Source organism: Akanthomyces muscarius, chromosome 3 (assembly GCF_028009165.1).
Source record: "Akanthomyces muscarius strain Ve6 chromosome 3, whole genome shotgun sequence".
NCBI classification, from domain to species: Eukaryota; Fungi; Ascomycota; class Sordariomycetes; order Hypocreales; family Cordycipitaceae; genus Akanthomyces; species Akanthomyces muscarius.
The window spans coordinates 5,048,020-5,075,474 of record NC_079243.1 but is presented as its reverse complement, the minus strand read 5'-3'; the positions used below and the strand labels follow the sequence as shown (position 1 = coordinate 5,075,474).

Genomic DNA, 27,455 nt, shown 5'->3' with positions numbered 1-27,455 from the left:
TATAAAGTACTTTAAGTTTTTATAGTTAGTAAGTATAGTAAAAGGGTACTCTTACCCTTAAAGCTTTACTTCTTATACTTAGATATACTTAATTATAGTAAAGAGTTCCTTATTATAGATAGTATAATTCTACTTTACTATTATTAGCTTCTAAGAGTAATATATAATTAGGTATAGAATATTCCTATTATTAAGTTATAATAAGTAACCTCCTAGCCCTACACTAAAGTAGTTAGTTTTAATTATAGCCTTCTTAGTAGGATCTTAGAGTATAAGGTAAGGCTTAGAGAGAAATAATAACTTTAGCTTTTTAAAGACAGTATCCTCCTCTCCCCCCTAGTAGAACTAGATATACTTTTAAGTAAGTTAGGTAAGTGGCTCTAATAAGGTAGTAAATTCTAAGATAAATTCCTAATAGAAGTTAAAGAAACTAAGAAAGCTCTTTACCCCTTTTATAGTCTATAAGGGCTCCTATTTATAAATAGCCTAGACCTTCTCTAAGTTAGGTGTAAGTAATATACCTACCTTTATAATAAACCTAAGATATTTCACTATCTTAATAGAGAATTTATACTTATTAAGATTAAAATAGAGTCTAGCCTTATTAAGCTATAATAGTATTATAGTAACCTTCTACTTATAGTTAATAAAGTTATTATTATTATAAATAAGAATATTATTAAGATAAGCTATAATATAGTTATCTAGAGTGTCACCTAGAACCTAGTTTATATATTATTAGAATATAATAAGTGTACCTAAAAGGCTAAAGGGGTAGATAAGCTACTTAAATAATCTAAATCTTATATAAAATATAGTGTACTTTTTAGAACTAAGCTTTATTTATAGCTTATAGAAGGTAGAGTAGATATCTAACTTAGTAAGCTACTTTATAGTTAATAAGGAATAGATAGTCTCTTTAATAAGTAGTAATAGGTAGCGGTTATCTTCTAATATAGTGTTAAGACCTTAGTAATTAATATAAAAATACTAGCTTTTATTTACCTTTTTAACTAAGAGTATAGGTGTTATAGCTAAAAAGGAGCTAGCTTAGATCTAGCCTTTATTAAAAAGGGCGGTTAGTTAGTAATATAGTTTAAGTAATTAGTCCTATAGTATATAATATAGCCTACTATATAGAAGTTATTTAGGGCTCTTATCTAACTTTATATAGATTTTAATTTTATAATTAAAACTAGGACGGTATAGTAGGAGGGTAGTTATATCCTTCCTTATAAATAGGCTCTAAAAGGCTTAGTACTATTTTAATAAGCTTTTTAAGCTCTTTAAGGTATATTATATAATACTATTAATTTTATAGATACTTATAACTAAGACCTTTATCTCTATACTATATATAGTTTAATCCTATTTTAATTATTAGTAAAACTAGCTATTATCTAGTAGTTTAGAGCCTTATATAATTTAGTGTTAGTCTAGAGAGTATATCTTCTATCCTATTACTACCTATAGGTAGATATAACGCCGCTCTATATCTATTAATAATTTATAGTAAGCTAGTTAAGGTAATCCTAGGATTAATAACTAGGAGAGAGAAGGTATAATATAAAAGAGTATTAGGAATACCTAACTATTAATATCTATTTATACCCTAGCTATATAGGATATTAGGAACTATAAGGAGTTTTTAGTAGTAAGTTTAATTTACTACTATAAAGGGAGTAGTACACGTTCTAATTATAGGGAGTTTATAGTATCCTCCTATATAGCTCTATAATACTTACACTTTAAATCTATAAGGATATCTATTAGGGTATAGGTTTTAAAGATAGCTAGTATAAGAAATAGTTTTATATTTATTCTATCTACTATATCCTTCTATACTTTTTCTATTTAGTATATATTTTTTAGTTAGTCTTTTAGTAATATATTTATATTTTATTAGCCTAAAAGGAGTCTTTTCTTTAAGCGTCCTTATTTTCTAAGTTATTTAATATAGTGTCCTCCTTTATATAGGTATTAATCTTATTTATCCTAGTTATTAGTTAGTATACTAGTAGGAGGTAGTATTTACTAATATAGTACCTATCTTTTTTATAATAGAGGTAGGCGTCTATATCCTTTTATTTTTAGAGAACCTTTTTAGTTACCTAGGTAGCTTATTAATATAAAGAGTTTTATCCTTAAGGCCTTAGGTTAGAGGAGGGTAGGACATATAGGCCTTATATACCTATTATTAAAGTGTCCCCTTTTAAGTCCTTTCTTAGAAATAGGTTCCTCTACTAAATATTATATTAGTAGTTTTCTTTAATCTAATATAATTCTAAGTTAATAGAGAGTTCTTATAGTTTCTATATTATAGACTTATAGCTTATCTATAATACTTATTAGCTAACTATAAGCCTTTATATTATATCTAAAAGTACTAGGCAGAGCTTAGTAAGTTTAACCTTATTATTTTAAAGTAAGCTACTAGTTAGGGCTAGCTCTTATTTAAATTATATATAGAACTATAAGAAGGGTTCTCTTTCTCTTTACTTAAAGTAGTTTAGCTTTATTATTATAAGTTCCTATTAGTAAAGGTCACTAAATACTATCTTTAAGTAGTTTAGGAAAGTATAAAGGTTAGACTCCCTATTATATCCACCTACCTTAAAGTATATAATAACTTTAAGTTAAGTTACTAAGCTTAGATTTAACTAAATATATATAAATTATATCTTTAAGGGCCTAATAAATTCTATATTAATTTTAAGCTTATAGGTAATCGCCTATTTCTAGCTTATAAAGGCTTTTTAGTTACTATTAAATTTATCCCCTTATAAGAGTGGTTTCCTTTTATAGGTTATTAGATTATTACTAGTATTAGTTAATTTAGTGGAAGAAGGTATAGTAGTTACTCCTAGGGGCGGTATAGCCTAATTCTATAAGAGTAGTATTTATTCATAAAGGAGCTATATCTCTTTAGCTTATCTCCTATTCTATTCTATAAGGGCGTTATACTATTCTTATACGCCTAGGAATGTCTTTAGTGTGGTACTATAAGGGTTATAATTCTTTATTTTATAAAGAGAATTAATTATTATAGACTAGCCTTATAGCTACTATAAGTAAGTGTTATAATAGTTATTAATTCTCTTAAAGAGAGAAGAAAGAAGAAAGAAGGGGGAGGCTCTCTCCCTCTCCCTCTCCCCTAATCTAGCTTATAATCTACACTATAAAGTAAGTATAATCTACGCCTAATATAAGAGCTTAGTAAGCTCTCGTATTAAGTCCCTAGGGAGCGGGCAAAGCCCGAATCCTTCACACTAGCCTTATATTAGCTTATACTACTAATAATATCTTAAATTACATTTTAAAGGTCTTCTTTAGTATAATAGGTATTTATAATACTCTTATTAAAAAAGAATTAAATTATAATAATAAATGTGTGAGTTATTGCGGTTGTTGTAAGGAGGTGATAGAGACGGACGCGACGCGTTAGAGTGGCTCCCAGGTGGGTTGGCTCCCAGGTGGGTTGGCTCCCAAGTGGGTGATCGACGTTAGTGTGTGGAGAGGGCTAGGACGACCTGCAGCCGAGCCACGTAGGCATAGTGTCACTGGAACAGAAGCACCTGGGCATCATGAGTCACCACAGTCGCGGCAGAAAAGGCAAGTATTCTTGCGGCTTGCCGTGTCCCTGGTTGCCTGGGACCCAGATGGCATCCGCCACGTTGGCTCTTACGAATGATCACTGCTGGTATGTGTACCCAAGCACGGCCCGGGCCAGGGGGGCATCAACAGGCGTGGACTTTGCCTGTTGGGCACGAGCTCTTGCGCTACATAACTACTGTCGGGTTTGCTTTCTCTGCCATGTGAATAGTTATACTATGGTGGCTGAGACTTACATTGCTCGCCTTCGGTAGAAAACTGAGCCGTCCGGTCGAAATGACGGCGCAGGCCCCGCCACCGCTGATTTTTTTTTTTCTTTAAACTTAGGGTTACACAAACAGAAACCGAGGACAGTCGTCAAAAGTAGAGGGTCACGGTGGTCCCGAAGTCAGGGAAGTCGGGACCCGTGCAGCTTGAAAGACGGGGAGCCCTACAAACTTTCCGCACCGGTCAAGTGCCCCATTTAACAGGAATGCTTGCTCCGTGAAAAGTATTTGTTGCACTGGGTCCGCAGCTGCCTTGTCTATTCAATAAAGCTTTCACAGTTCAATTTTGATATAGTGAGCATGCAAAAAGCCATGCTCACGCTCATGGTTGTCGCCAGGTGGATATGAGACACCGCTGGCGTAGCCAAAGATATTAGAACAAGTTACAACACCGTTAAGAGCGCTGGGGCACTGCCCAGTGACAGAGCGGATAAGTTTTAGCGTGGGACTCACTCACGATGCCACCTCCCGCGTTCATTGAGGAGAAATTGTGAAGAAAGCCGCCGCAAACGTATACCCTCGTGAGCCGCCCTCAATGTCTTCACATCAGTAGTGCAGGATTCCTTACCCGCCTGAATGCATTCCACCGGGGTATTGGCCAAATCCAGGGCTCTGTAAGTCAAAGGCGGTCAATGCCATTCGTGGTTTGGTTGGGCCGAGCCACCTGCATCGATATAGCTACATGGTGCATTTTGGTACATGCAGCTCGCTGTCTGACCGGGCACCTTGTGCATACTGGGTACCTATAGGCGGTCGTCGCTGACAGTGGGGATCCAGCCCCGTCAGTGAACGCCACAGGCTACGCCCGACCTGTGTTGCTCTTCGTGCCGATTCGTCGATTTTTAATTTTTGTGCTGTGTGACTGTGACAATTGTAACAAAGAGGCATGGTCCCGAGGGCAATCGATATCGCAGAGTCACTGGTGCCTGGAGAAGAATATTTTGAATAAAAAAATGGATCAATCGGCAACACCCTCTCGTCCAGTCTTCTCGGAAATACGAGCAAAGGCGTTGCCACCTCGACGTAGCTTCGGCTTGTCAATAACTAGTCAGCGTCCCAGTGCATTTGCTCTCTGCTTGGGCTGACTGGCGCTTGGCTTCTTCTTGTTTCTTGCCTCGTCAATTTCTCGCCACTGTGCGCGTCGGCCGAGAATTTCCACAGTAGCTAGCGTCTATCTCTCCCGTGACGTTTGCCTTGGTTGCAGCCTTGCGTGTCGGTGGCGGTCCGACACCGTGCATGGTCTGCCCTGGCATGTGAGTGCTAGCTTCGAATATTTATTTCAAGTTTCCAGTCTGATGACAAGCTGTTGCGCAACCTAGATCTGTCAATCTCCCATCTCTTTTGGAGGGGTTCTGCTTTTCTTGGTGGTTTCCAGTCACTTGGTGCATTTTTGGCTGATCTGGCGCTTCTGGTATAAGTCATAAGCACAACAGCGAAAGAGTCTGCAGCGCAGCGCAGGGATAACACTTGTTTTGTCTATTCATTCGGGTTGTTCTGGACACCCTGTCACTGCTCATCGCATTTGCAGTGCGCTGTTCTTCTTTTAATTCCTCGTCTCGCTTGGTAGCCATGCCAAACATGGCTTCCATGATGGATTCGCTATCCATGCAATTCTCCCCTCTCTTTCAGCAGCAGCAGAATGCAACAGACGGCAACGCAGCAGAGGGGAATAATACAACCGACGCTGGCAGCTTTCCCCACGGCATCATGGATACTTTGTTGACGACTGCTGGCTCCGTCTCCCCGCTATCACAATTGCTCTTATTTGTGTACAAGCTTCTAGGAGCACAGTTTGGCATCGACCCCTCCTTGCTTTTGACTGCGGTTGGTTTTATATGGGGTTTCTCCAAAATATTCAATCAGGTCTACTTCTACCTGGAATCCGTTATCCAGCGTTTCCTCATGTGCTCCGTACAGATAAGCGAGGATGATCACATCTACGACCATGTCATGAAGTTCCTGGCGCAGCATCCCTCCCTCAAACGCAGCAAGCAGCTCACAGCACAGACAGTCTACCGAAGCGCCTGGGATGATGACGACGAAGAAGAGGAGGAAGGAAAGGCTTTATTTCTTACCAGTGGCGGTGATGATGAGACTACGGACAACCGATATCTCAATTTTTCTCGTCAGGCTGCCACCTCGCCACCTCGCTACATTCCGGGCTTGGGGCGAACGGGCTTCTGGTACAAGAGCACATACTTTCGACTGTTCCGGTTCAAGGAATCTTTTGCCAACAGCGGCGGTTGGGGTCCTATGAAGGACGTCGAATCTGTTGAGATTGCGTGCTACGGAAGATCCATCGTTCCTATTAAAGAGCTGCTGGCGGATGCCAAAGCACTGTACTGGAAAGACATGGCGCAGAAGACGACCATCTATCGACCGCGTTCCAAAGAATTGCGCCGCGACTACAACATGTGGCAGCAGGTTGCTCGACGGCCCGTTCGTCCGATTCGCACCGTCGTTTTAGACAACAAGGAGAAGCACAACGTGCTAGCCGATGTCAACGAATACCTTCACCCCGCTACCCCACGGTGGTACGCGTCTCGCGGTATCCCGCTGCGCCGTGGCTATCTCTTCCACGGCCCCCCCGGTACTGGCAAGACTAGCTTTTCGTTTGCACTTGCCGGCGTATTTGGTATCGATATTTATGTCATCAGTCTTCAGGACGCCAGCGTTACTGAGGAGGATCTCGCCGTTCTCTTTACAAAGCTCCCTCGTCGCTGCGTTATTCTGCTGGAGGACATCGACAGTGCTGGTCTCCGTCGAGAAGGAGCTGATGCTGACGGTGAAGGCAAGGGCAAAGAAAAGGACAAGAAAAAGGACTCCAAGTCTAAAGACAATGGTTCGGCCTCCAGCGATAGCGAGAGTGACTCGTCGTCTGATGAAGAGCCTGTTAAATCGAGAAAAAAGGGCCGTCGCAGAGGTCAGAGTGAAACCCAACGAAAGCGTGGTCCTAAGAAGGGGATCTCTCTCTCTGGTCTCCTGAATGCTATTGACGGCGTCGCCTCCCACGAGGGTCGCGTGCTCATCATGACGACAAACAAACCCGAGTCGCTCGACGAGGCACTAGTGCGGCCCGGCCGCGTAGATGTGCAGGTCGAATTCGGCCATGCTAGCGCGTTTCAAGTCGCCGAGCTTTTTCAGCGCATGTATGAAGCTCCTCGCGTGGCCAAGAAGGCCCAGGAGAGCAGGTCCGACGGGCCCGTCAAGAAGCCCGCAGCGGCGAAGCAGAATAATATGATATACGAGCAAACTAATTCGGCATACAAGATCGACATCGACGAGGATGAAATGAAGGATATCGCAGTCGAATTTTCTAGGCGTATTCCGGAGGGCAAGTTTTCGCCGGCGGAGGTGCAGGGTTTCCTGCTCAAGAGGAAAAAGAGCCCGCGCAGGGCCTTAGAGGAGGTGCATGCGTGGGTGGAAGCTTCGTTGAAGCAGAAAGAGACCAAGTCCAAGGTGGTGAAGGTGCAATAGACGAGCCTGGTGGATTACGGCACGACGTATATGATTATTGTGAAGGGGAGACCTTTTGGTATTGAACTAATTAATAGGTGCTTTTATCGTTGTCGTTGGCGCTGGGTATCTGTATTACTGCTTAGGACTGCATGTAGATGCGGCCCAATATTTTCACCAATATCTTTTCTTAATATCTTCTTATCTGCAAATGTATTCAAAATTGAACAAGCCTTATTGTTTAAAGATGACATCGTGCCATTTTGACATGTTTTTGTATCGAAGTAGCTGCAGTCTGGATGGTGGGGCAGCGCTGGCCTGCCCAAGTCGCCTCCAACGTACCAGAGGACGCTGCAGCTGCATCCAACATCGCCGTATCCCGACCACAGCCCCGGACGAAGCGAAGAAATGTCGAGCACACAACCAGGCGCGCAGGCGGTCACCAAGGAATCCGGTCTGCGGCTGCCCAGCAATGGCAAGACTATCTACAGCCGCCCGCTGAACCGCTCCAAAGGGGGGGAGATGAGCCAGGCCAGCTTTGCGTACCTGTTCGGTGAAATGGTGACGTATGCGCAGCGCCGTGTCAAGGGGATCCAAGAGCTTGAGCAGAGGTAAGATTCCTTTTTTTCAATACCCTGAGACACTTTTCGGGCTCTGGCCAAGGCTAATCAGCTCCCCAATCCAGGCTAAATCTTCAGGGCCACTCCATCGGCCTCAAGCTCCTCGACCTTCTCCTCTACCGCGAGCCCGCGCGCACGCAGCTGCGACCGCTGAACATCATTGCCTTACTTCACTTTATCAAGCAAAATGCTTGGACGCACCTGTTTGGACGGCAGGCCGACCGCCTCGAGAAGAGCAACAACCCGGACACGCCCGAGGAGTACATGATTATCGACAATGAGCCGCTCGTAAACCAGTACATCTCGGTACCGCGAGAGATGAGCCAGCTGAACTGCGCGGCATTCGCAGCGGGCGTCATTGAAGGCGTGTGCGACGGCGCGGATTTTCCGGCGAAAGTAACGGCTCACACGGTCGCCGAGGGTGAAATGTGGCCAGGCAAGACGGTGTTTCTGGTCAAGTTTGCGCCAGAGGTGGTCGAACGAGAGGCATTCCTGGGGAAGAATTAAAATCTCTGGTGCGTCAGCATAAATGGGTGTGCATACTTTGATTATGGGTGTACATGGAGTCCGGAGTTGCGCGTCACGGTTACTACTTTTTGGGCTGCGTTGCGCAGATCATCGAGGATCAATGGGTATTTATTAGGTTATGGGTAATTCAATACACAAAGTCTGTGTATTAGCAAATAAAATCGTCGAGTCGTGAAGGTCGTAATGCCAGCACCGAGCCAATGCCATGGTGTAGTCACCGCAACAGCCGTCATCGAGTAGATGCCAATTTATCGTGGTAGGTTCCTGACTCCCACGGCACCCTTGCCGCTATTTTTCTTCCCATTCGCATCCGGCCCTTTGTCCATGAGTGACGCCAGGCCCAGGTCCTTCCACGCTGGCTCGTTGACGCGCTGGGTAGCGCGCTGGATGCCAAACGCGGCGTGCTGGTCGGGTACCACGTCGTCCTCGTCCTCGGGGTTAATGGGCTGGTGCTGCGGCGGCACGTAGATTTCGTCGTCGGGCAGCTTATCGCGGCAGAAATCCTCGAAGAGGTCCGCGTCGCCGGCGCGGTGCATGTGCACGTACGTGAAGCTCGAGTCTTTGTTCTGCACGAGCTGGTCAGCGGGTGCTGCGTTCTTGAAATAAACCCGACAGCTATGCGTATCTTGTTTTGGTCCTAGGTATATGACGCACCATGTTGGGGATGCAGGGCTCCCGTAACGGCTCTGCTTTTGATGTTTCGTTGTTGCGTCTCGGAGCCGCCATGCCTCGTAGAATTGTAGTGGGGATGCGGAGGGTGGGTTGTCACGGAGAGCATTTCCGTCACAACACAGATAGGAAGTGCTTGACTGATGATAACCATGAGCATGAAGCACGCAAAAGAACCAAATTATAATTCAATTAAACGAGCAGTACTTGTTGGCCTCTTCTTTTTTTCATAGATGGTAATATTGACCTGACCCTTTCTGTTGGTACAGATAGGTACGTATTAATATGATAGTTGGTGATAGAATAGGTTAATTCGTGGTGTTATTAGTCTATTATATAATACTCGTTTATAGTCACCCAGAACTCTGTGGTGGCCATTATATAAAAGTGGGTCAATCTATAGTTCTAGCTAATAAGAGGGCTCCGTTTAGGCCCTCTACTAGTTACTACCACTAGAGGGTAGGCAGGCTGTAATACTAGTAGTATTTTCTTTCTTATAGCGCGCTAGCTACTAAAAACACTAAAAACACAATAAAAACACATTCTACTTAATAGTATACACACTAGGTTATTATTCTCCTAGCTTCTAGTCTATTCTAACTAATTAGGGCACTCTAGTACCTCTACCTTTTATTATAACTCCTTATTATACCTCTTTCTTCCTTTCTACCTAGCCTTTTATCTAAATTATTATTTTATTTATATTAATAAGGCCTTTTAGCGCCTTATTTAGGGTCGTCTTTATTATTATATTAGCTAGGTTATTATTACTATTAATCTATTAGATCTCTTATACTTTATATCTCTTATATAACTATTAAAGAGCTATTATATTAATTATTAATCTCTTCTCTTTTATTATACCTAATTTAATAAGGCACTTATAAAGGGAGAAGGAGTTAATATATAGGATTATTAGTATCTTTTAGGTTTAGAGCTATTTTATAATTATTACTATTATTAAGTTAATTATATATCTAATATTTACTCTTTATACTATACTATATAATTTAAAAGTAAAGGCACTTCTTATAACTCTCTTTAATTTAATTAAGGCCTATATAATAATATTTCCTTTTATTATAACCTTATTCTAATTATCTATTACTTCTTTAGTTCTAAAAATAATTATATATCTTAGCTAAGAGCTTAAATCTTTATTATTTATAAAAAAACTATTAATAAAGATAAAGAGCTTTACCTTAGTAAAGTTAAATAATATATAATAGAGGCCTTATCTCTAGTTATTAATCTACTATTATAACTAGTTACTTAACTTTCTAAAGTTATCCTCTATTAGTTCTTACTATTAGGTAGTAACTAATAGGTTAAAAGCTACTTCTAGTTAGTAGATACTAGTAATATATATGCCTTTTACTTATTCCTTAATATATTCTTATTTTAAAGTTAGGATTTTTATCTTCTTTACTTATAACTTTTATATTAGATAGATTATACCTCTTTCTTCTAATTCTAGGCAGCACCTATTAAAGGTTATTAGAGTTTTTATTATTAGTTACTCCTTTAGTTTTATTATAAAACCCGCCTTCTCTAATTCTTCCTATTTATAGATAAAAAATCTTTTATTACTAAGTCTAATTATATTATCTATTTATATCCCTATAATACTAAATTTATTATCTTCTAATATTATAAAATATAAATTAAATATTAAGTTTATTATTCCTAGTTTCTTATAATAGTATTTACTATATATTACCTACTAATATATTCTAACTTCTAGTATTCTATATAGTAGTTTAATTACTCTTATAATTATTCCTAAAGGGTAGGTAGATTTTAAATACTTTAGAACCTTTACTAGAATTATTCTATTAAGCACTATAGTTAACTATATATACACTTATTTAATATCTCTAATCTAGATAAAGATACCTCTCTTAGTAAGAATAGGTACTAGAGCTATAAGAAGGTATTAGCTTAATTATTAAATTATTAGGTTAACTATTAGGATTATCTTCTTTCTTATATTATTAAAGCTATAAATAACTAGTTATAATTTCTTATATAGGATAGTTATATCCTTCCTTTTAATCTCTCTAACTATCTTAAGATTAAAAATCTAGATATTTTAGTGTTTTTCTTTATTATATTAAATAAACTTAAAAACTTCTTATATAAGTAGATTATTAATTTCCTTTTAGTTAGATACCTTAAATAAGTCTCTTAGAGTTATAATTATTCCCTACTACTATAAGTTAACTACTAGTTAGAAGTTATTCTTTTCTTTTATAAAGATAAAGCTCTTATTAGTATCCTAATTAATAATCTATACTTCTATAAAGAACACTTCTAGTATTAATAACTTACTAGTTACTATATTTATTATCTATAGCTACTAAAAGAATATCTTATCTATTAGGCGCTTTTATAGGTAACCTTATATTCTCCTAGTTAATCTCTAGAGGCTTTCTTCTTCTTCCGCCACTTCTTTTTTAATAACTCTCCTAGTCCCTCCTCTAGTAGTCCTAGTAGGTATTAGATAGTAATATACCACCACTAGCACCTTTAGGTTAGCCTTACTAGCTACTAGCTTATATAGGTTGGCCTTACTAGCCGCTAGCTTATACAGGTTGGCCTTATTAGTGCTATTAGTAGCTTCTAGGGCCGCTAAGGGACTGGCAGAGCTGTTAACCCCGCGTCTATTATCTCCTTAATGTCTCTCTTCTAATATAGGGCATAACTTTAGGGCCGGCTTATTAGGGTAGTTCTATTTTAATCTAATTACTACCCTAATAGCTAGCTAATTTCCTATATAGGCTAGAACTTTAGGAATTATAGTGGCAGATTTATCACTCCTAGGCCCTAGCCTATCTTATTCTTCTTCCTTATAGTAATATAGTTAAATAACTATTAAATAGAAGGTCTTTAGGCTATTAGGTATAGCTAATATATAGTCCTCCTTATTAATCCTAATTAGCTTATAGGGACCCTACTAACCTTCTTTCTTATAATATACTTATACTTTAGATTATAGAGATAATAAGTGGATTACTATAATAATTAATCTATTCCTTAATATAAGAGCCTCTTAAATATTTCTCTTTATTAGTACCTTTTATATTTTTACTATTACTTTTTAGATAGCTTCCCCTCTTTTAATTATAGATATATATAGTAGTAAGTTATCTAATAGCCTTAAAATAGATCTAAATACTAGTAGGGTTAGGATTAATCTATCTAAGTCTACTAAGTTATTAATTACCTTTATAGCTATCTATAGTTTCTAGTATAAAGGGAGGTGTTTACTAAGCTTACTATTAATAATATTATAAACTCTTTATAGAATTCTATAATATCTTTTAACCTTTCTAATACTATAATATACCTTAATTAGTACTTTATAGACTTAAACACTTATTACCTTTATATATTAACGGAATTTAATAGAAGTAAAGTTCTTACTAATATTATATATTAGCTATTTAGAAGGGCTAAGATAAATATCTAACTAATATTTATAGAGAGTATCCTAAACATCCTTTACCTTTTAGTTCTTTAAGTTAAGAAATCTAATAGTATTAAATCTAGTTATAAAGTTAACTATATATAAAATAGGGAGGTTATTAATATAGAATATATTAATAATAACCTTATAGTTAAATTTATAATTATCCTTAATAGTAAATTTAAATCTACTAAGTACTCTAAAGTTTATCTAATAATAGTAGTAAATCTTTATAAGTTTCTCTAATATTACTAAGTTAAATTCTTTATTAGCTTATTTTAGGATTTAGTTTAGCCTTTTAACTAATAGATATCTAAAGTATTAATATAATTATTATAATTATTATTTAGATAAGAAGAAGGCTATTAATTTTATAGCTATTAGTATCTATTAAAGATATCCCTATCTTAATATAAGTAGAATCTCTAAATTACCTTAGATTAATAGGTCTTTAAGGTTATTAACTTATAATTAAAGCCTCTTTATATTAGTTAAGGAGAGAAAAAATAGGGTAGTGCTATTTAGGACTTAGAAGTTAATATTTCCTACTACTATAAGTATTCTTATAATTCCTACTAATATTATTAATCTAGTACTAAAATTAACCTTTATAACTAACATAGTTTATAAGCGAGTAGGCCACCTAAGCGAGTAGGCTACCTTCTAGGACCTTATAATAAAAAATATACTTTAATAAACCGAAATAAAATCTAGTTAATAAAAGTTAATTATAATTATCTAAAAAAGTGATTTCTATTACCTTTTTATATATCCTAGAATTATAGCTAATTTTACTATAATTACTATAACGCTAATAGTATAGCTTAGACTGTGTTAATAGACCTAGACTTTTAGACTTATTATATCTTCTTTTACCCTTCCTTTATAACTAAGTAGCTAAATTTTTACTAGCTTTTAGAGTAAGAGATCCTCTAGTCTATAAGCGTTTTTTTTTTATATATTAGTACTAAGAAAGTTATATATTTACTGCCTTTAGCTTATTAATTTATTCTTATATTAGTACTATCTATTATATTACTTTTATTATACACTTTAATAACTAAGAGATATTTATAATAATTTCACTTAGAGAGCTACTCTAATAGATCCTTATCCTTTTTTTAATATATTCTATTTAAGATAAAGCCTCTATTAGGTTATTAGGGGTTTTTAGAAGCTAGGGAAGTTCTTAACTATTAGCGGTACTAGGAGGTAATAGAGTCTATAACTTTATATTAAGCTATAAAATAATATATTCTAGATTAAAAGGATAAATCCTAGCGCCTTAAAAACCGCTAAAGATATTTAATTTAGTTATAGAAGCTTTATATACTAAGTAAACTATAAGGAAAAATTCTTTCTTAGTAATATAGGTGACCTTAGTATGTATTAGATTATTAATTATATTATTATATACGCGTTTTAATAGCTAGAAATAGGTAATATCTAATAGTTAGAGTATATATAATAAATAAGTAGGTATATATAATATAATTATATTATTTACCTTATAATATAGCTTAAAATCTATAAAGTAATAGCTTTTATACCTATTAAGGATTAATAGCTTATATTTACTAATTCTTTTAGTCTTTATATATAGATTAAAATACTTAAGCTATTCTAAGCACTTCTTATTTATAGTCTATCTATTTTTAGTAATAAAAATAGCCTAGTTATAAGGTAAAGGGCTATTTTTATACTAAGAGGAGAGGTAGGTTTTACTTATAATAATAATAAATAGAGGAATAATAATACTAGTTATACTAATACACTCTATTATTATCACCTAAGTATGATTTTCTTATTATATTTTCTAACCTTTTTAATATCTTTCTATACCTATAATAACTATTTTAGATAATATTTAGCCTATTATAAAGCCTATCTTATTAAAGTTATAAATCTCTCTTTTTTATATACTATATTTTATAATAGTGTTTTTTACTAGCTAAAACTAGTCTTAATATTACTTTAAATCTTTATATTAGACTCTTTAATAGTTAATTTGATATAATAAACACGTAATAAGTTCTAAGTATCGCCTAATAAAGTTTATAGACTAGTACCTCCTAACTAGAATGTTATATTTAAGCTCTAGTAGGCGGTTAGCTATAGCTTCTATATTATATAGGCGAGATAGCTAAGATTATATATCTAGATTAAGAATATACTAAATAAGGAGATCTTCTTTTTTATTTATTAATTTTTAAGAGTGTGTTATTATATTAGCTTAACTTAGTCGTTCTTATTAACGACGTGTTAGTATTATTTATAGTACGTTATAAATATAAGCTACGCTTTAAAGTGATAGTATAGGGTCTTTTTTTAAAGCCTTAAGGGCGTTAATAATATCTTTTTTGTTTAGAGTTAAAACTATTTTATCCTATTAAGTTAATAGAGTTTAAATACAGTTAATTAAAAAATAACACGAAGTGGCCTACTCGCTTAGGTGGCCCGCTCGCTTATAAACTATATTAGTAACTTCTTAATTTTAAAAGAAGGTATAATTTTTATTAGAGCTATTACCTAAGGGAATCTAGCTGATAAATAACTAGCTATATCTATATTAGGTATAATACTATAAAAGGTTTTAGTAGTATATTAATCCTCTAAAATATATATTTTATTTATATTATTCTTTATTAGGTTCTCCTTTATTAGGAGGTACTAGAAAGTATAATCTTAGAGGGTAGCTAATATAGCTTTAGGATCTAGATCTACCTTATTTATAACTATAAAGGCTTTAGTATATATTCCTATTATAGTAAAGAAGCTATAGCCTTATTCTCCTTCTCCTTCTTTATTATCTCTATTATAATACTTATTATTAAAGTCTTTAATATTCTAATTATAGAATTATTAGACTATTATATCTATATTATTATCTATACCTTCTAATTCTATTAGGAATACCTAGAAGACTTTCTTAGTTAGAGGTTATTTATAATACTTATTTTTAAACTAGATAGCTTTTATATTAGCTTATTCCTTCTTATTATAATAGGTTAAGAAATAGCCTATCTTACTATATATATAGTATTTTTTTAGTTATCCTTATTAGTAGTTACCTTATTAATTACTATTAGAGGTCCTATAATAACCTCCTCTAGAATTAGAATTTCTTCCCTTCTAACCTCTATTACCTTACTAGCTTCTATTACCTTTATTATCTCCTTAGAATTAATAATCTATAAAGAATATATTATTATATTAGTTTTATTTATCTTACTAAATAGTAATAACTTATAATAACTCTACTAATAGGCTACTAAAACTTCTAACTAGGCGGAGGAGGGCCTAGCTATAAGTTAGGATACCTTAAATAGTAACTAGGAGTGTTTCTACTATTTCCTCTTTACCTCTTTTTTAGTCTATATCTAAACCTAAGTATAGCTCTTAGATCTAATTAATAAGCTATTATAGGTTTTCTATTATTAGCTTTAATAGGTTTTTTATAATAATCTTCTTTAAAAATAAAGATTACTATTCTATTTATTATTCCTACTATAAAGGCTATAATTTAAATTAATAATAGAGTTTCCTAACTAGCTAGGTAAAGTCTAGCCCTCTATTAGTAAGACTCCTAATATAAAATAATAATACTTAACTTTTTAGTATTACTAGTAGTACCTTTATAAATACTATCTATAATATCTTAAAGTGGTTATATTTATCTTTAAAAAGATAAAGACTATTTATTAAGAACTCTTCTAGTATCCCTTTATACTTCTTAATATCTATATATATCTTTATAAGATTTACTACTTTTCTTAGGATATTAATTATTAGTTAATATTATTATTACCCTCTTTAATTAATTCTTTACTTATAGTCTTCCCTTTTAAAATTATAACTATAGTATCTTTTATTATTATTATCTCTACTTCTATTATTCTAACTCCACTTCCTTAGTTCTATACTAGTAGGAATTTTAGGTTTTATAGTATTATACTTCCTAAGATATATACTATAAAGGAGTCCTTATAGCTAGCCTTTATAATAACTTCTAAAATTAGGATTATTAATAAGGGAGGGCTATCTAGGCGTCTTTAGCTTTTAGGCACTCTATAAAAAAGTATTCTAATTATTAAGATTAGATAATAGTGTTATTATTTTTTTATTTAATATTAAGATATTAGCTCTTTCTTTTCCTTTTTCTAACTAAAGACTTTATTCTTCTAAAAAGATCTCTTCTATAATATCTTCCCTTATAGGTTAGTTCTAAACCTTTAGTTTATCTGTCTTTTACTTTATATTCTAAGTATCCTATTTATCAGTTAGGTCCTAAAGAGGTATTTCTTTATCCTTAAATACTTCCTATAGGGCTTCTACTATATTCTTTCCTTAAATAATCTTAATATAGATCCCTCTTTATCTTATAATTATTTATAGGTTATAGTATATATTTATACTTACTTTTTTATATATTTCCTTTATCTAGTAACTAAACTACTTATATAGGAAGTTATAAATATTCTTAGGTTTTTTAATAGAGTCCTTTAGATTATATCTTCTTATAATATAGAAGATTATATTATTAATCTCTTAGCTTATATATCTTATTAGCTTAATATTAATTAGTTAGTAGATATACTATCTTCTATTAATTATTTACTTATATCTATAGAGGTTAAAATACCCTATAAGGTAAGCACTTTTAGTTATTAAATAGTTATTATCTTTAGTTCTTTCTAATATTTTAGATAGTACTAGTTAACTAAAATTAGCACCTCTAAGATTAACACCTCCTACTAGCTCTAAGGATAGGCCTACGCCTACTTCTACTTCTTCTATTTTAGACTTTTTAAATATAAGGGGGAGAAGTGTTTAGGGTTTTCTTTTTCTAGGTTATTATTTTTAGCTTATAGGAGCTCTTTCTGTTTAATAGCTAATTCCTCTAGACTTAAAACTCCTTCTACTATAGTAATAAAGTGGCTTAGAATTTAGTAAGAAGGTTCTTTATAAGGGATGTTTTCTTATAGGTAGACGATAAGATAAATATTTATTATAGTAACTAAGTAACTTAAGATTTAATAAACGGTTCTTCTTTAATTAGTATAGGTTAATATACTATCTAGCTAAGCCCTATCCTCTAATTCCTAACTATCTATAGTTATTTAACTACTAATTAGTGTTAGTATAGATAGGTATATATTAATATAATAGTTAGTAATAGAATAGGTTAATTTGTAGTGTTATTAGTCTATTATATAATACTCGTTTATAGTCACCCAGAACTCTATGGTGGCTATCGTACAAAAGTGGGTCAATCTATGGTTCTAGCCAATGAGAGGGCTCCGTTCAGGCCCTCTGCCAGTCACTGCCACCAGAGGGTGGGCAGGCTGCAACACTTTCCGTCAACAGCCAAAAGCAGTTACTTCCCACAGGGCTCTTACGGTTACTAACTATGCGTCAGGCCATTGCTGCGTTACAATGAAATAGTCCCCGGGCCGCACTTAGCGATCCAGAACCGCACTCGCCTCTAATTTAAACGCCCGAGCTTCTCCAACAGTCATTTATCTATAATTTTTTTTTTTCGGTTGTTCAATTGATTTTGCTATTCATGTACTTCAGGTCAAATCGTCCCCCCCACACAATCAGCACCCCACTAGTCACGCCAGCACAAGCTCAAGACTAAGTAGCATTATTATTTTCATCTATCCTATTACAAGCCTCTATCGGGTCGTGTAACCACCGTCAATGACCAGGTCCGATCCGGTTGTGTACGAGCTGGCGTCAGAGATGAAGTAGACGTAGGCAGACTTTAGCTCAGAGGACTCGGCGGGGCGACCGACGGGGATCATGCTGTTCCAGAGATCTTGCGTCTTCTGGTCGATAAAGTCAGAGAGACCGGTGTTGATGTAGCCCGGGCTGATGGAGTTGACGCGGGCAAAGTCGCGCCACTCGTTGGCGAGGGAGCGCGCCATGTGGATGCAGCCAGCTTTGGCGACATTGTACGAGGTCTGCTCCTGGGGGTAGTTGGCAATGTGGCCGGACATGGACGCCGTGATGACGAGCGAGCCGTGGCCCTGCTTCTTGAAAACGGCGCCGACTGCCTTGGCGCAGTAGGCGGTGCCGTTGAGGTCGACCTGGATGACCTTGTCCCAGGCCTCCGAGGATCCGTCGACAACGCCCGAGTCGGCCGTCATGCCGGAGCTAGTAGGGCGCACGCGTTAGCTGTGGAAAGTTTGGAAGCAGCGGGTCAATCGCAACAGAAAACTTACTTGGCGATAAAGCCGTCAATCTTGCCAAAGTCGGAGACGACTTGGTTGATAAAGGCCTCGACATCGGCGTACTTGACGACGTTGAGCTGGTACGTCTTGACCTTGACGCCGTAGGTTTTGGCCAGCTCCTCAGCATTCTTGTTAGCGCCATCGGGACGCGACGAGTATGTGATGGCGAGGTCGGCGCCCATCTCGGCACAGCCGCGGGCCGCCTCGATGCCAATGCCCTTTGCGCCAGAAGCACCAGTGACAATGACAGTCTTGCCCTTCAGGCTGAGGAGGTCGAGGACCTTGGTGGCTTTGGGAGCTGTGATAGGCATGGTGACGGTGTTGCAGTAGTCAGGAGTGCTGTAAGGAATTGAGAAAGGTATCAAGAAATCTAAAGAGAATGGTCTGGTGCAGTGTGAGAGTTTTCTGCCGCAAGCCCAGAAGGAGGGGCAGTGAGGGGGACTATAGCTTCCTTATAAACAGCAGCCGGGCAGCTCGGCTTGGGCGCTCGGAGGGGCGCCATGGCCCTCGAATGTTCAATGAGAAGCTGGACCGGATTGGAGGAAACTACGTATGCCCACCTTTTCCGGAAAAGCCTCGTTCTCAGCCAACCGGTAAATCTCAACCTGCATCACTAGAGCAAAAGTCAATGTATCATAGGAGCTGCCGGATGCTCAAGGTTGTCTTTGCCCCACCAATGGCGTCACTCCTACGCCAGGACAGCTAGCTCGTCTGAGGGGGGTTATCGTGATTGTTAGCAGCTAGTTATCGCACTCGTAAACTAGTTAGTTGCTGGATTACTTTGGAGGCTGGAAACGTGTCTGCCCTGCCAACCGGGTGGTTCGGTCGTAGGCGATACCCAGACCCTCTTCAGCGGTGATCTTTGATGCTGTCTTTGACGTTGTCGTCCTGTCATGATGGTAGGCTGCAGGGGCCGACGATTTCCATCTCGTTTGCCGCCTGCAGTGATTTTCCTGCGACCGCGGCTGGCTTGCTGGGTTCATAATAGCTTTGTCATTCTCACAAATGCCCCGCGCCAAGTTTCATTCCTAATAGCTTACGCCCAGCATACAAAGCATGCGATCAGAATGACAAATACATGCACAGGCAATGCAAAACCGTTTTGGAAGAAATATTGTATTTCCATCACTAGAGCTACTGCGCCAACGCGCTGGCCAATGCGTGCCATGATCAACAACTTTGGGGGAATCATTTTGCATGTGTACCTCATAAAAATGCACATCATTATCTCCTTTCTTCCTGCCTCAGCAGGTATGCGCGCTTCAGAACACCCTGTTTGCGATCACCACTTCTGTCCCGGAAGAGCAGCGTGCGTACCCTTCGTTTCGCCGTCAGCACCACCGAGAGTGATCGCAGCGTTGACGACGCCAGCGAGGCCCTCGCCAGCAATAAGACCGGCAGCGATGGCGAAGCCATAGGCCTCAAAGTTGTTGCGGAAATATTTTCTCCACCACCAGGCAGTGATGGATCCAAACAGGACAGCGTTAGCATATCCAGAGTCGGGACCTAAGACCCAGGCGACACCAATAGCCATCCAGTTGGGCAGATAGGCACGGTACTTGGCGCGAGAGCCTACTAGATAAAAATTCTTGAATAGAGCCTGGCATGCTGCGAATACTCCGAGAACAATGGCGAAGATGCCGGCCTTGAGCGGAATGGGCACGTTCGGCATAGTGACAGCCTGGGCAACAGCCACCCAAGCAGCAACGGAGGGAGCTGCAAAGGGGCATGTGCCATCTTGTTTCGCGGGATCCCAGACACAGGGGTAAGCAGCCATAAAGAGGACGAAGATCCCTGGTGCCAGAAAGATGGAAACAATGGCGCCTATACCCTGAGCATAGAACTGGAGGTGAGGGGGTGTCTGCAGGAGAAAACCGACACGGAAATCGCTAACAAGAGACGTGGCGACATCGGCCGTTCCAGTGGCAATGTTTCCAGCGATCAAGTTGATGCGCTGAGCATGCTTTATCTCGGTACCCTTGGTAATGCCACCAAAGACGAGCTGAGAGGCCTTAGAGGAAGCAGTCAGGGGAGTAACATCAGTGACGGCACCGCCATAGATACTCATAAAGGCAAAGATGATACCGAGAAGGCATGCAACAATTGCTAGACCAGCATTCATCTGGAACTGGAAGTGGCAAACAAGGCAGGCGACAACCATCATAGTGATGGTACCAGGAAGCCACACGTAGACGGGCACCTGCTGTTCGGGGGTGGCAAAGTCTTTGGTAAGGCTATTTTCGTCATTGACCTTGCCGGCCTGCTTCTCGAAGAACGCACTCGTCTTACCACGCTTCTTGAGCGCGCCGTCGATGCTCACCGACATTTCGCGGAACGCAAAGAGAATGCCATCCCAAATAACGCGGATGTGGATGAAGAATTCGACCAGCGAGTAAACAAGGAGCACCATCACGCCGGGCCATAGCATCCAGTAACGAGGAGAAGCTTTCCAGCCAGGCTGGTCCATGCCGGTCATCTTGCCAAAGTTGGCAACAACACCCCATCTCTCTGCAATGACTGGATCCTCGGCCTCTAGATAAGGGCGGGTGCCTACACACTCGCCATAGTGAACGAGTAGAGGTCCGATCAAGCCCCAGGCAACGACAGTACCTCCCCACCAGGACAGAGCCGTGTTGAGACCAACAAGTATGCCAGATCCAAAAAAGGCGGGGGTAAGCTGGATGTACCAGCCCCAGTTATCAATATTTTGCGCCCAGTTGGAGTAACCGCTCCAGATATAGAACCATGAAAAGATGTGCCAGTTGTGCAGAATGCCGTCAGCATATTGGGAGACGATAATGTGGACGAAGGCACCGGTGAATGCATAGAAGAGAGCCTTGACCTTCTTCATAGCATCGGCTGCACCAGATGAGACGGAGTGCATCGATCGGATAGCGACGGCAGTGGCAGTTGGGGAAGGGAAGACGAGATTTAACTCGCGCGAAACATTGATGATGAAGAATTTTCGGAGAGGCACGGCGGCGAACAGACCAAAAAGGGCGCAAACAATCGTCAATGTGAGGATGCGGGTAAAGTCGCCTTTGGGGTTGTCGGAAAGCAGGCTGAGTCGGTACATGGCAGGCAAACCGGCGACGAACAGACCGCTCATACCACCTGCACCAGTGGCGGCAGCCTGGACAATCGAGTTCTCTTGGGGGCCGAAGCGTCCACCAAGGAAAGAAATGTGAGGGAAAGCCTTTGTGAGAAGGGTAACGATACCGTAACCGAAAATGGCACCAAACATGGTCGCCGGGAAGGTAAAGCCTGTCTTGAGACCTGTTGTAGAGATCTTGTTAGTCCAATCGGCGCATACGATTATCAGGACTAGTGATGCGGAACATACCGAGATAGACGTTGGAGGCATTGCAGAGCGATCCAAGAATGATACCAATAAGCACAGCGCGGACTGTAAGAGGACTCGCTTCGGGTGCGACGCCCTTCAAAGGAGGGAATGGCACGAATAGGTCATCAGGAAGGGCTTCGTCTTCTGAGATATCGTCTTCTTCGTGCAGGCCGGGTTGCACATCATGCATTCCATTTTCCTTCTCATTGGCGAAGCTTTCCGACAAGACCTTGGCATCACCAGTGGCGTCGGTACCGGGCTGGGCGCTAGCATTATGCCGCTCCTGTGCATCGCGTACAAGCTCCGGCTCGTTATGCGTGTCGGCGAGAACAGGCTTTTGGCCTGTAAGTGACGAGTCGTTGTCCATGTTGGGCAACCTTGCTGGAGTACGCCGAGAAATCTACAGCGACCAAACCAAGACAAAACAGCACAGCGCTTAATTGAAATCTATGCGCTTAGTTGTGTCAGGTGTTGCACAGTAGACAGCAGAATCGACGAGATAAGGAACAGCAGCGGAGTGGGTGTGAGCACGGTATTTATATCAACATGGCAGGCACACAGCTGCGGAATGGTGCAACGAAGAAACTTGTGGGCAATTCCCCATAACTCAACCGACCGAGAAGGTGGTGCTGTCGTTAGTTACTCTCTGGGGGACCGACTAGGGAACCCTCCAACCTGTCAGCGCGTCACGAAATTGACCATCCTGCGGCAGCCACACTACAATGCCTGTTCGCTCATGCAATGTCACCTCCAAAGGGTCACCAGCACAGGAACTTTTTTGGCCTCCCGTGGTGGCTGATCGCCTGCCTGTTTTAGTGGTCCGTCACCGGCAGACGTCGCGACTACGGTGGAGTTAGCACAAGGAGGCTTGGAGGCCCGGCCGAATGAGACCAGGGCAGTCAAGGACAACATCCAATATTTACTCGGCTTCAACTAATCGTTACTAGTGCTAGCTAGTATTATTCTTGGCGAGAAAGAATCGCTCTCATGCTACTCAGGGTTTGCTGGAGCCTAATGCCATGACTTGGAGAGTGGCGATTGGGTATGGTGAGTGTCAACTCCGACGCCGCTAAAGACTACATTTGTCGTGCTCCCTTTCAGGGTTTTTTCCAGCAGTTGGCCCCAGGATACTTCGGTATCCGGGGCGGCCATCATGCAAAGCAACATGGACTTCATCCTTCCTCTAATAACGATGAACATATAGTGTTGGGGTCTCCGGACAAGTCGTCAAAACAACATCTCCATGTGGCGTCGATGTGACAAGCCACCAACAATTTTCTATATCTTAGGGTCTTTTTAGGGAGCCGCCACCGGAAATTGGGGGCGCGCTAGGGGCCAGTTTCCGCCCAACCTTGACTAAGAATAAAACCAGCACAGCGGCCGATGTTGCTCCAGCTTAGCTCTGCAGCGCCCTCCACGGGGACGTGGGGGAGTGAATAAATAAGCTTGAACCGTAGTTGCGGGCCAAGTGGTGGTACTTTTGCAAGCGGTCCAGCAGGGAGTTCCGGTCCAGTGGACTTGATCTAAGTAGCTACGACAGTAAATACAGTCTGATGTACGAGAAAGGCCTACTTTGCTTCTGGTATGAGAGGGGTGGCCGGGGGGGGGGGGGGGGGGGGGGCGAGAGCGCTCCCTGGTACTTAGTGAGTCAAGACCTCCTTCAGAGCCTCACCGAAAATTAGTCTAACAACGTCTATACATCCTCTTACGGTGCAACTTTTCTGCCCTCCGCACCAGTCTCAGGAACCTTTGTCTCTCTTGGCACACGGCAATGCTACCCAGTGCCTTCTCCACTGCCACAAGGACAATGCAGACGAACGGGGCTCGCTGATATTGGTGATTGGCCACGGAATCATGCCGCACTAAAGCCAGGTCTAGTTCCGGGAATACTCAGCACGTGCATGGAGGACCGCCGCATGCGCCTCTCGGCAAGCCTGAGGGGCCAATTGATCTTACCCCAGAATATGGGTGTCGAAGACTCCAGTTGTCCAGCAACTAAGAACGAGTTCGCGGGCTGGCTGGCTGGCTGGTACTCCATATACAGCCTACTGAGAAAGTTCCCTCATTTGCAGCGACAGAAGATGCATCCGCGGTCCAGCGCACTCAGTATGCGAGAAGGGGCTAGCGTGCGCCGGTCGCACAGAACTTTTGAAGTTCGAGCTCTAATTCGCCGCACTTTTATTATTGGAGAAGAAACTACTGGGTAACTTGGTAACTAGGTACGCCAACTACGTTTGGCTCACGGCTGCTTTCTCCATTCTCGACTTGGCGAAACGTTCAAAAGTTCCTGGGGCAATTTGGGTAGCCTGTGGAGCTGCAATTTGCTCCGTATTTTGCCTCCAGGATTTTCCTGCCTGCACCAGACACATGGTAAAAAACGCCTCCTCATCCCTTTGGCAGTGCGAAGCCTACACCTAGGTCACTCTGTCCACTCTTCAGATGTACCAGAAAGTACGGCTTTCTAGTGCAAATAATCCCTGTAGCGAGGTAGTGTGCTGTATTTGTGGAATTGTCTGCTACTTTGACTTAGGTGTATATCGCTGCATAGCCTAGGTACCTTCTTGGATACGTCTTCTCATTTGTTAACATCCTTGTAGAGTACATAAGTGTAGGCTTCGCACTGCCACAGAGATCTAAATTTCCACCATCTTGAACTGTAAAGAAACATGCCATAGGGCGAACTAAGCTGATATTGGACACTACGGGGCCGCTGTCAAATGCAGCCCCGACTGGCATGGACGCCATGTGTCCCCCATGGCGGCGCCGCCGCCACCGCCCTCTCGGGGCATTAATAAGGTAGTTAGACACCGGCGACCGGCAATAGCCTACCAAAGTACCGGCCATCCCAGTTTTTGTGTTCCTCTTTGGTACTGATACCGAGAGTTTTCAAAGCCACGCCCTGTTTCCCACCTACTGTGAGTGCCTGGGTCTCTTAACCGGCAGGCAGAGTAAAAGCCACTTTTTTCCAATAAAACTAGATGCCGTAGATGAGTTTGTGTCCCCGCCATATGCCCTTGCGTTCCAGGAATTTGGCCGAGACGAGTAAGACCCGCGGCGAACAAGCCAGATTTATTAGCTGCATAAGACACCAAAACATCGTTGTCTACAGGCCGGGATGGGGCCTGCGCCGGCAGTGTCCGATCAAGTTTGTTCAATTGCTATCCCGGAATTCATGTTTACGGCGTCGCATATTTAATTTTAGCTCGCGTCTGTGGCTAGCCAATGCCTATTAGTTAGTCGGGCAAGGCAGCTAACGGCCTCGGCCACGGAAATTCTGGCTTAGTATTGGCAAGAGGCTGTGAGCAATGTATTGAACCGATGTTTCTGCAGGTGTTCGAAGTTTTAGTTCTTCCCGCGCCATTTTTGTTTTCGAGAGACTGCAATGTAACATCGCGAGGCGAGAACCTCGTGGTTCTGACAACTGAGTACTCGCAACTGTTAAAACAAAGTTCGCTCTACTCGCATAAACTACGAGGAAGCGATAGTCTGGCGACCAAAGTCATATTATGGGTGCTTTTCCGTAGGCAAAGTGCTGAGCTTTGTGCAATTCTTCCGCGATATTCTTGCATGAATGCTTTTCAACACTAGGCAAGAAAAAGACTCGCTTCTCGCCTACTAATGCTACCAGCGACATACAGCGCGAATGGTAGTAAAAGGTATGAGGCAATCATTCCGAGGGTTCGAAAACAGTTCATCACAGTTTGCCGAGTTGTATTGGCGGGTGAGTCGTACATTAATTCGTGGTTATTTCAACATTTTTCTTTTTGCAGATATGGTATAGGGTAGGCAAGAAACAGCGATGGCGAAGAAGCTGGATGCGTATGGTCTCAAAGAGAGTTCTCAAGGGTCTGTTAGCACTGAAGGGATCGATAGCAAGACTATTGCTATCAGTAATAGACCCGGCAGGGGTACCTGTGTCGCTCTCCGTCATCGGCGGCCGGATGGCTGTCGGGAGGGTCCTCCGAACGCCGTTCCGGCACGACGCCACCCCGCCAGCTCGCGCGACGTGAATGGCTGCCTCCGGTATTTTGGGATGTCAGAGATACTCTAATCGCGGGGCAGTTGCACAACAGAAATTCCGACCGAAATCTTACGCCTAGTTATAAACCACACGCCCGCGATTATCTTTAATTCTACACGAGAGATCAACAAAACAGCCTGCATAGATCCGCTGAGCAATGGCTCCTCACTGCCCGCCGCGCGGCATCTACGTGCCCTGCGTCGCCTTCTTCCACGAGGATGAGACGCTCAATTTTGACGCTATGCGCGCGCATATAACCCGAGTCGCCAAGGCTGGCGTCGACGGCTTGGTCATCCAAGGCTCCAACGGCGAGGCCATGCATATGTCGCACGAGGAGCGCATCGAGGTCTTGAAGATTGCTCGCTCCGTCCTCAACGAGCATGGCAAGCCTGGCGCAACCATCATCGCAGGCGGCGGCGCGCAGTCAACGCGTGAATCTATTCAGCTGTGCAAGGAGGCTCACGAGGCTGGCGCCGACTACGCGCTCGTTCTCAGCCCGAGCTACTGGCGTATGTGGCCAGCCGATATACGATAGTTTGAGTTGCTAACATCGAGACTGATGTAGTTCCTGCCATGCAAAAGCCGGTCATCTACAAGTATTTTGACGATGTGGCCGCTGCCTCCCCCATCCCAATCCTTCTCTACAACTTCCCCGGCGTCACAGGCGGCATCGACCTCGACTCAGACACTATTATCAACCTTGCAGCAAGCAACAAGAATGTGGTCGGATGTAAGTTGACGTGCGGCAACATGGGCAAGCTACAGCGTGTGGCTCATGACCCGCGCATCAATCGGGAGTTTGCTGCCTTTGCGGGCAAGACAGACTTCATGCTTCACGGGCTCGTTGGCGGCTCGCACGGCGTCATTGCCGCCACAGCCAACCTAGTGCCGAAGTTGCACAACGTCATGCTGGATCTCTACGATGAGGGCAAACTCAAGGAGGCCCAGGAGTTGCAGACGCGCTTCAGTCGGGCAGACTGGGCACTCGTGCAGCTCGGTGTCGCGGGTCTCAAAGCCGCACTGGAAAAGTACTACGGATATGGCGCGGGCCGCAGTCGTCGGCCTCTGGGTTCCATCGACGTGGCCAAATTTGATGGCGACGCTGGTGCGCCTTTGCGCGAGCTAGTAGAGTACGAGAACTCGTTGCCGGACATCAAATAGATTTCTTAGAGAGATTGATTGTGGCAATAAACCCATCTGGAGAAACAGAAGAACATCTTGCGACAGTTCTGCGA

At 41.0% G+C, this 27,455-nt stretch overlaps 6 protein-coding genes across 6 annotated transcripts; 3 read left to right on the top strand and 3 right to left on the bottom strand.

Moving 5' to 3' along the window:
• Window positions 1–5,585: 5,585 nt before the first annotated feature.
• On the top strand, window positions 5,586–7,355 carry LMH87_003097 (uncharacterized protein; the record flags this gene model as incomplete). Its single annotated transcript, XM_056194661.1, has 1 exon — window positions 5,586–7,355. One exon carries the CDS (start codon window positions 5,586–5,588, stop codon window positions 7,353–7,355), a length of 1,770 nt encoding a protein of 589 aa, XP_056051577.1.
• A 387-nt stretch (window positions 7,356–7,742) lies between these two features.
• LMH87_003096 (uncharacterized protein) lies at window positions 7,743–8,461 on the top strand (the record flags this gene model as incomplete). The annotated part of the gene is made up of 2 exons (XM_056194660.1): window positions 7,743–7,945; window positions 8,020–8,461. 2 exons carry the CDS (start codon window positions 7,743–7,745, stop codon window positions 8,459–8,461), a joined length of 645 nt encoding a protein of 214 aa, XP_056051576.1.
• A 269-nt stretch (window positions 8,462–8,730) lies between these two features.
• On the bottom strand, window positions 8,731–9,208 carry LMH87_003095 (uncharacterized protein; the record flags this gene model as incomplete). Its single annotated transcript, XM_056194659.1, has 2 exons — window positions 8,731–9,048; window positions 9,137–9,208. The coding sequence occupies 2 exons, from the start codon at window positions 9,206–9,208 to the stop codon at window positions 8,731–8,733; spliced, it is 390 nt and encodes a 129-aa protein (XP_056051575.1).
• A 9,090-nt stretch (window positions 9,209–18,298) lies between these two features.
• LMH87_003094 (uncharacterized protein) lies at window positions 18,299–19,167 on the bottom strand (the record flags this gene model as incomplete). The annotated part of the gene is made up of 2 exons (XM_056194658.1): window positions 18,299–18,779; window positions 18,848–19,167. The coding sequence occupies 2 exons, from the start codon at window positions 19,165–19,167 to the stop codon at window positions 18,299–18,301; spliced, it is 801 nt and encodes a 266-aa protein (XP_056051574.1).
• A 971-nt stretch (window positions 19,168–20,138) lies between these two features.
• On the bottom strand, window positions 20,139–22,566 carry LMH87_003093 (uncharacterized protein; the record flags this gene model as incomplete). Its single annotated transcript, XM_056194657.1, has 2 exons — window positions 20,139–22,132; window positions 22,200–22,566. The coding sequence occupies 2 exons, from the start codon at window positions 22,564–22,566 to the stop codon at window positions 20,139–20,141; spliced, it is 2,361 nt and encodes a 786-aa protein (XP_056051573.1).
• Window positions 22,567–26,377: 3,811 nt separating this feature from the next.
• Window positions 26,378–27,381, top strand: LMH87_003092 (uncharacterized protein; the record flags this gene model as incomplete). The annotated part of the gene is made up of 2 exons (XM_056194655.1): window positions 26,378–26,729; window positions 26,786–27,381. 2 exons carry the CDS (start codon window positions 26,378–26,380, stop codon window positions 27,379–27,381), a joined length of 948 nt encoding a protein of 315 aa, XP_056051572.1.
• Between the last annotated feature and the right edge of the window lie 74 nt (window positions 27,382–27,455).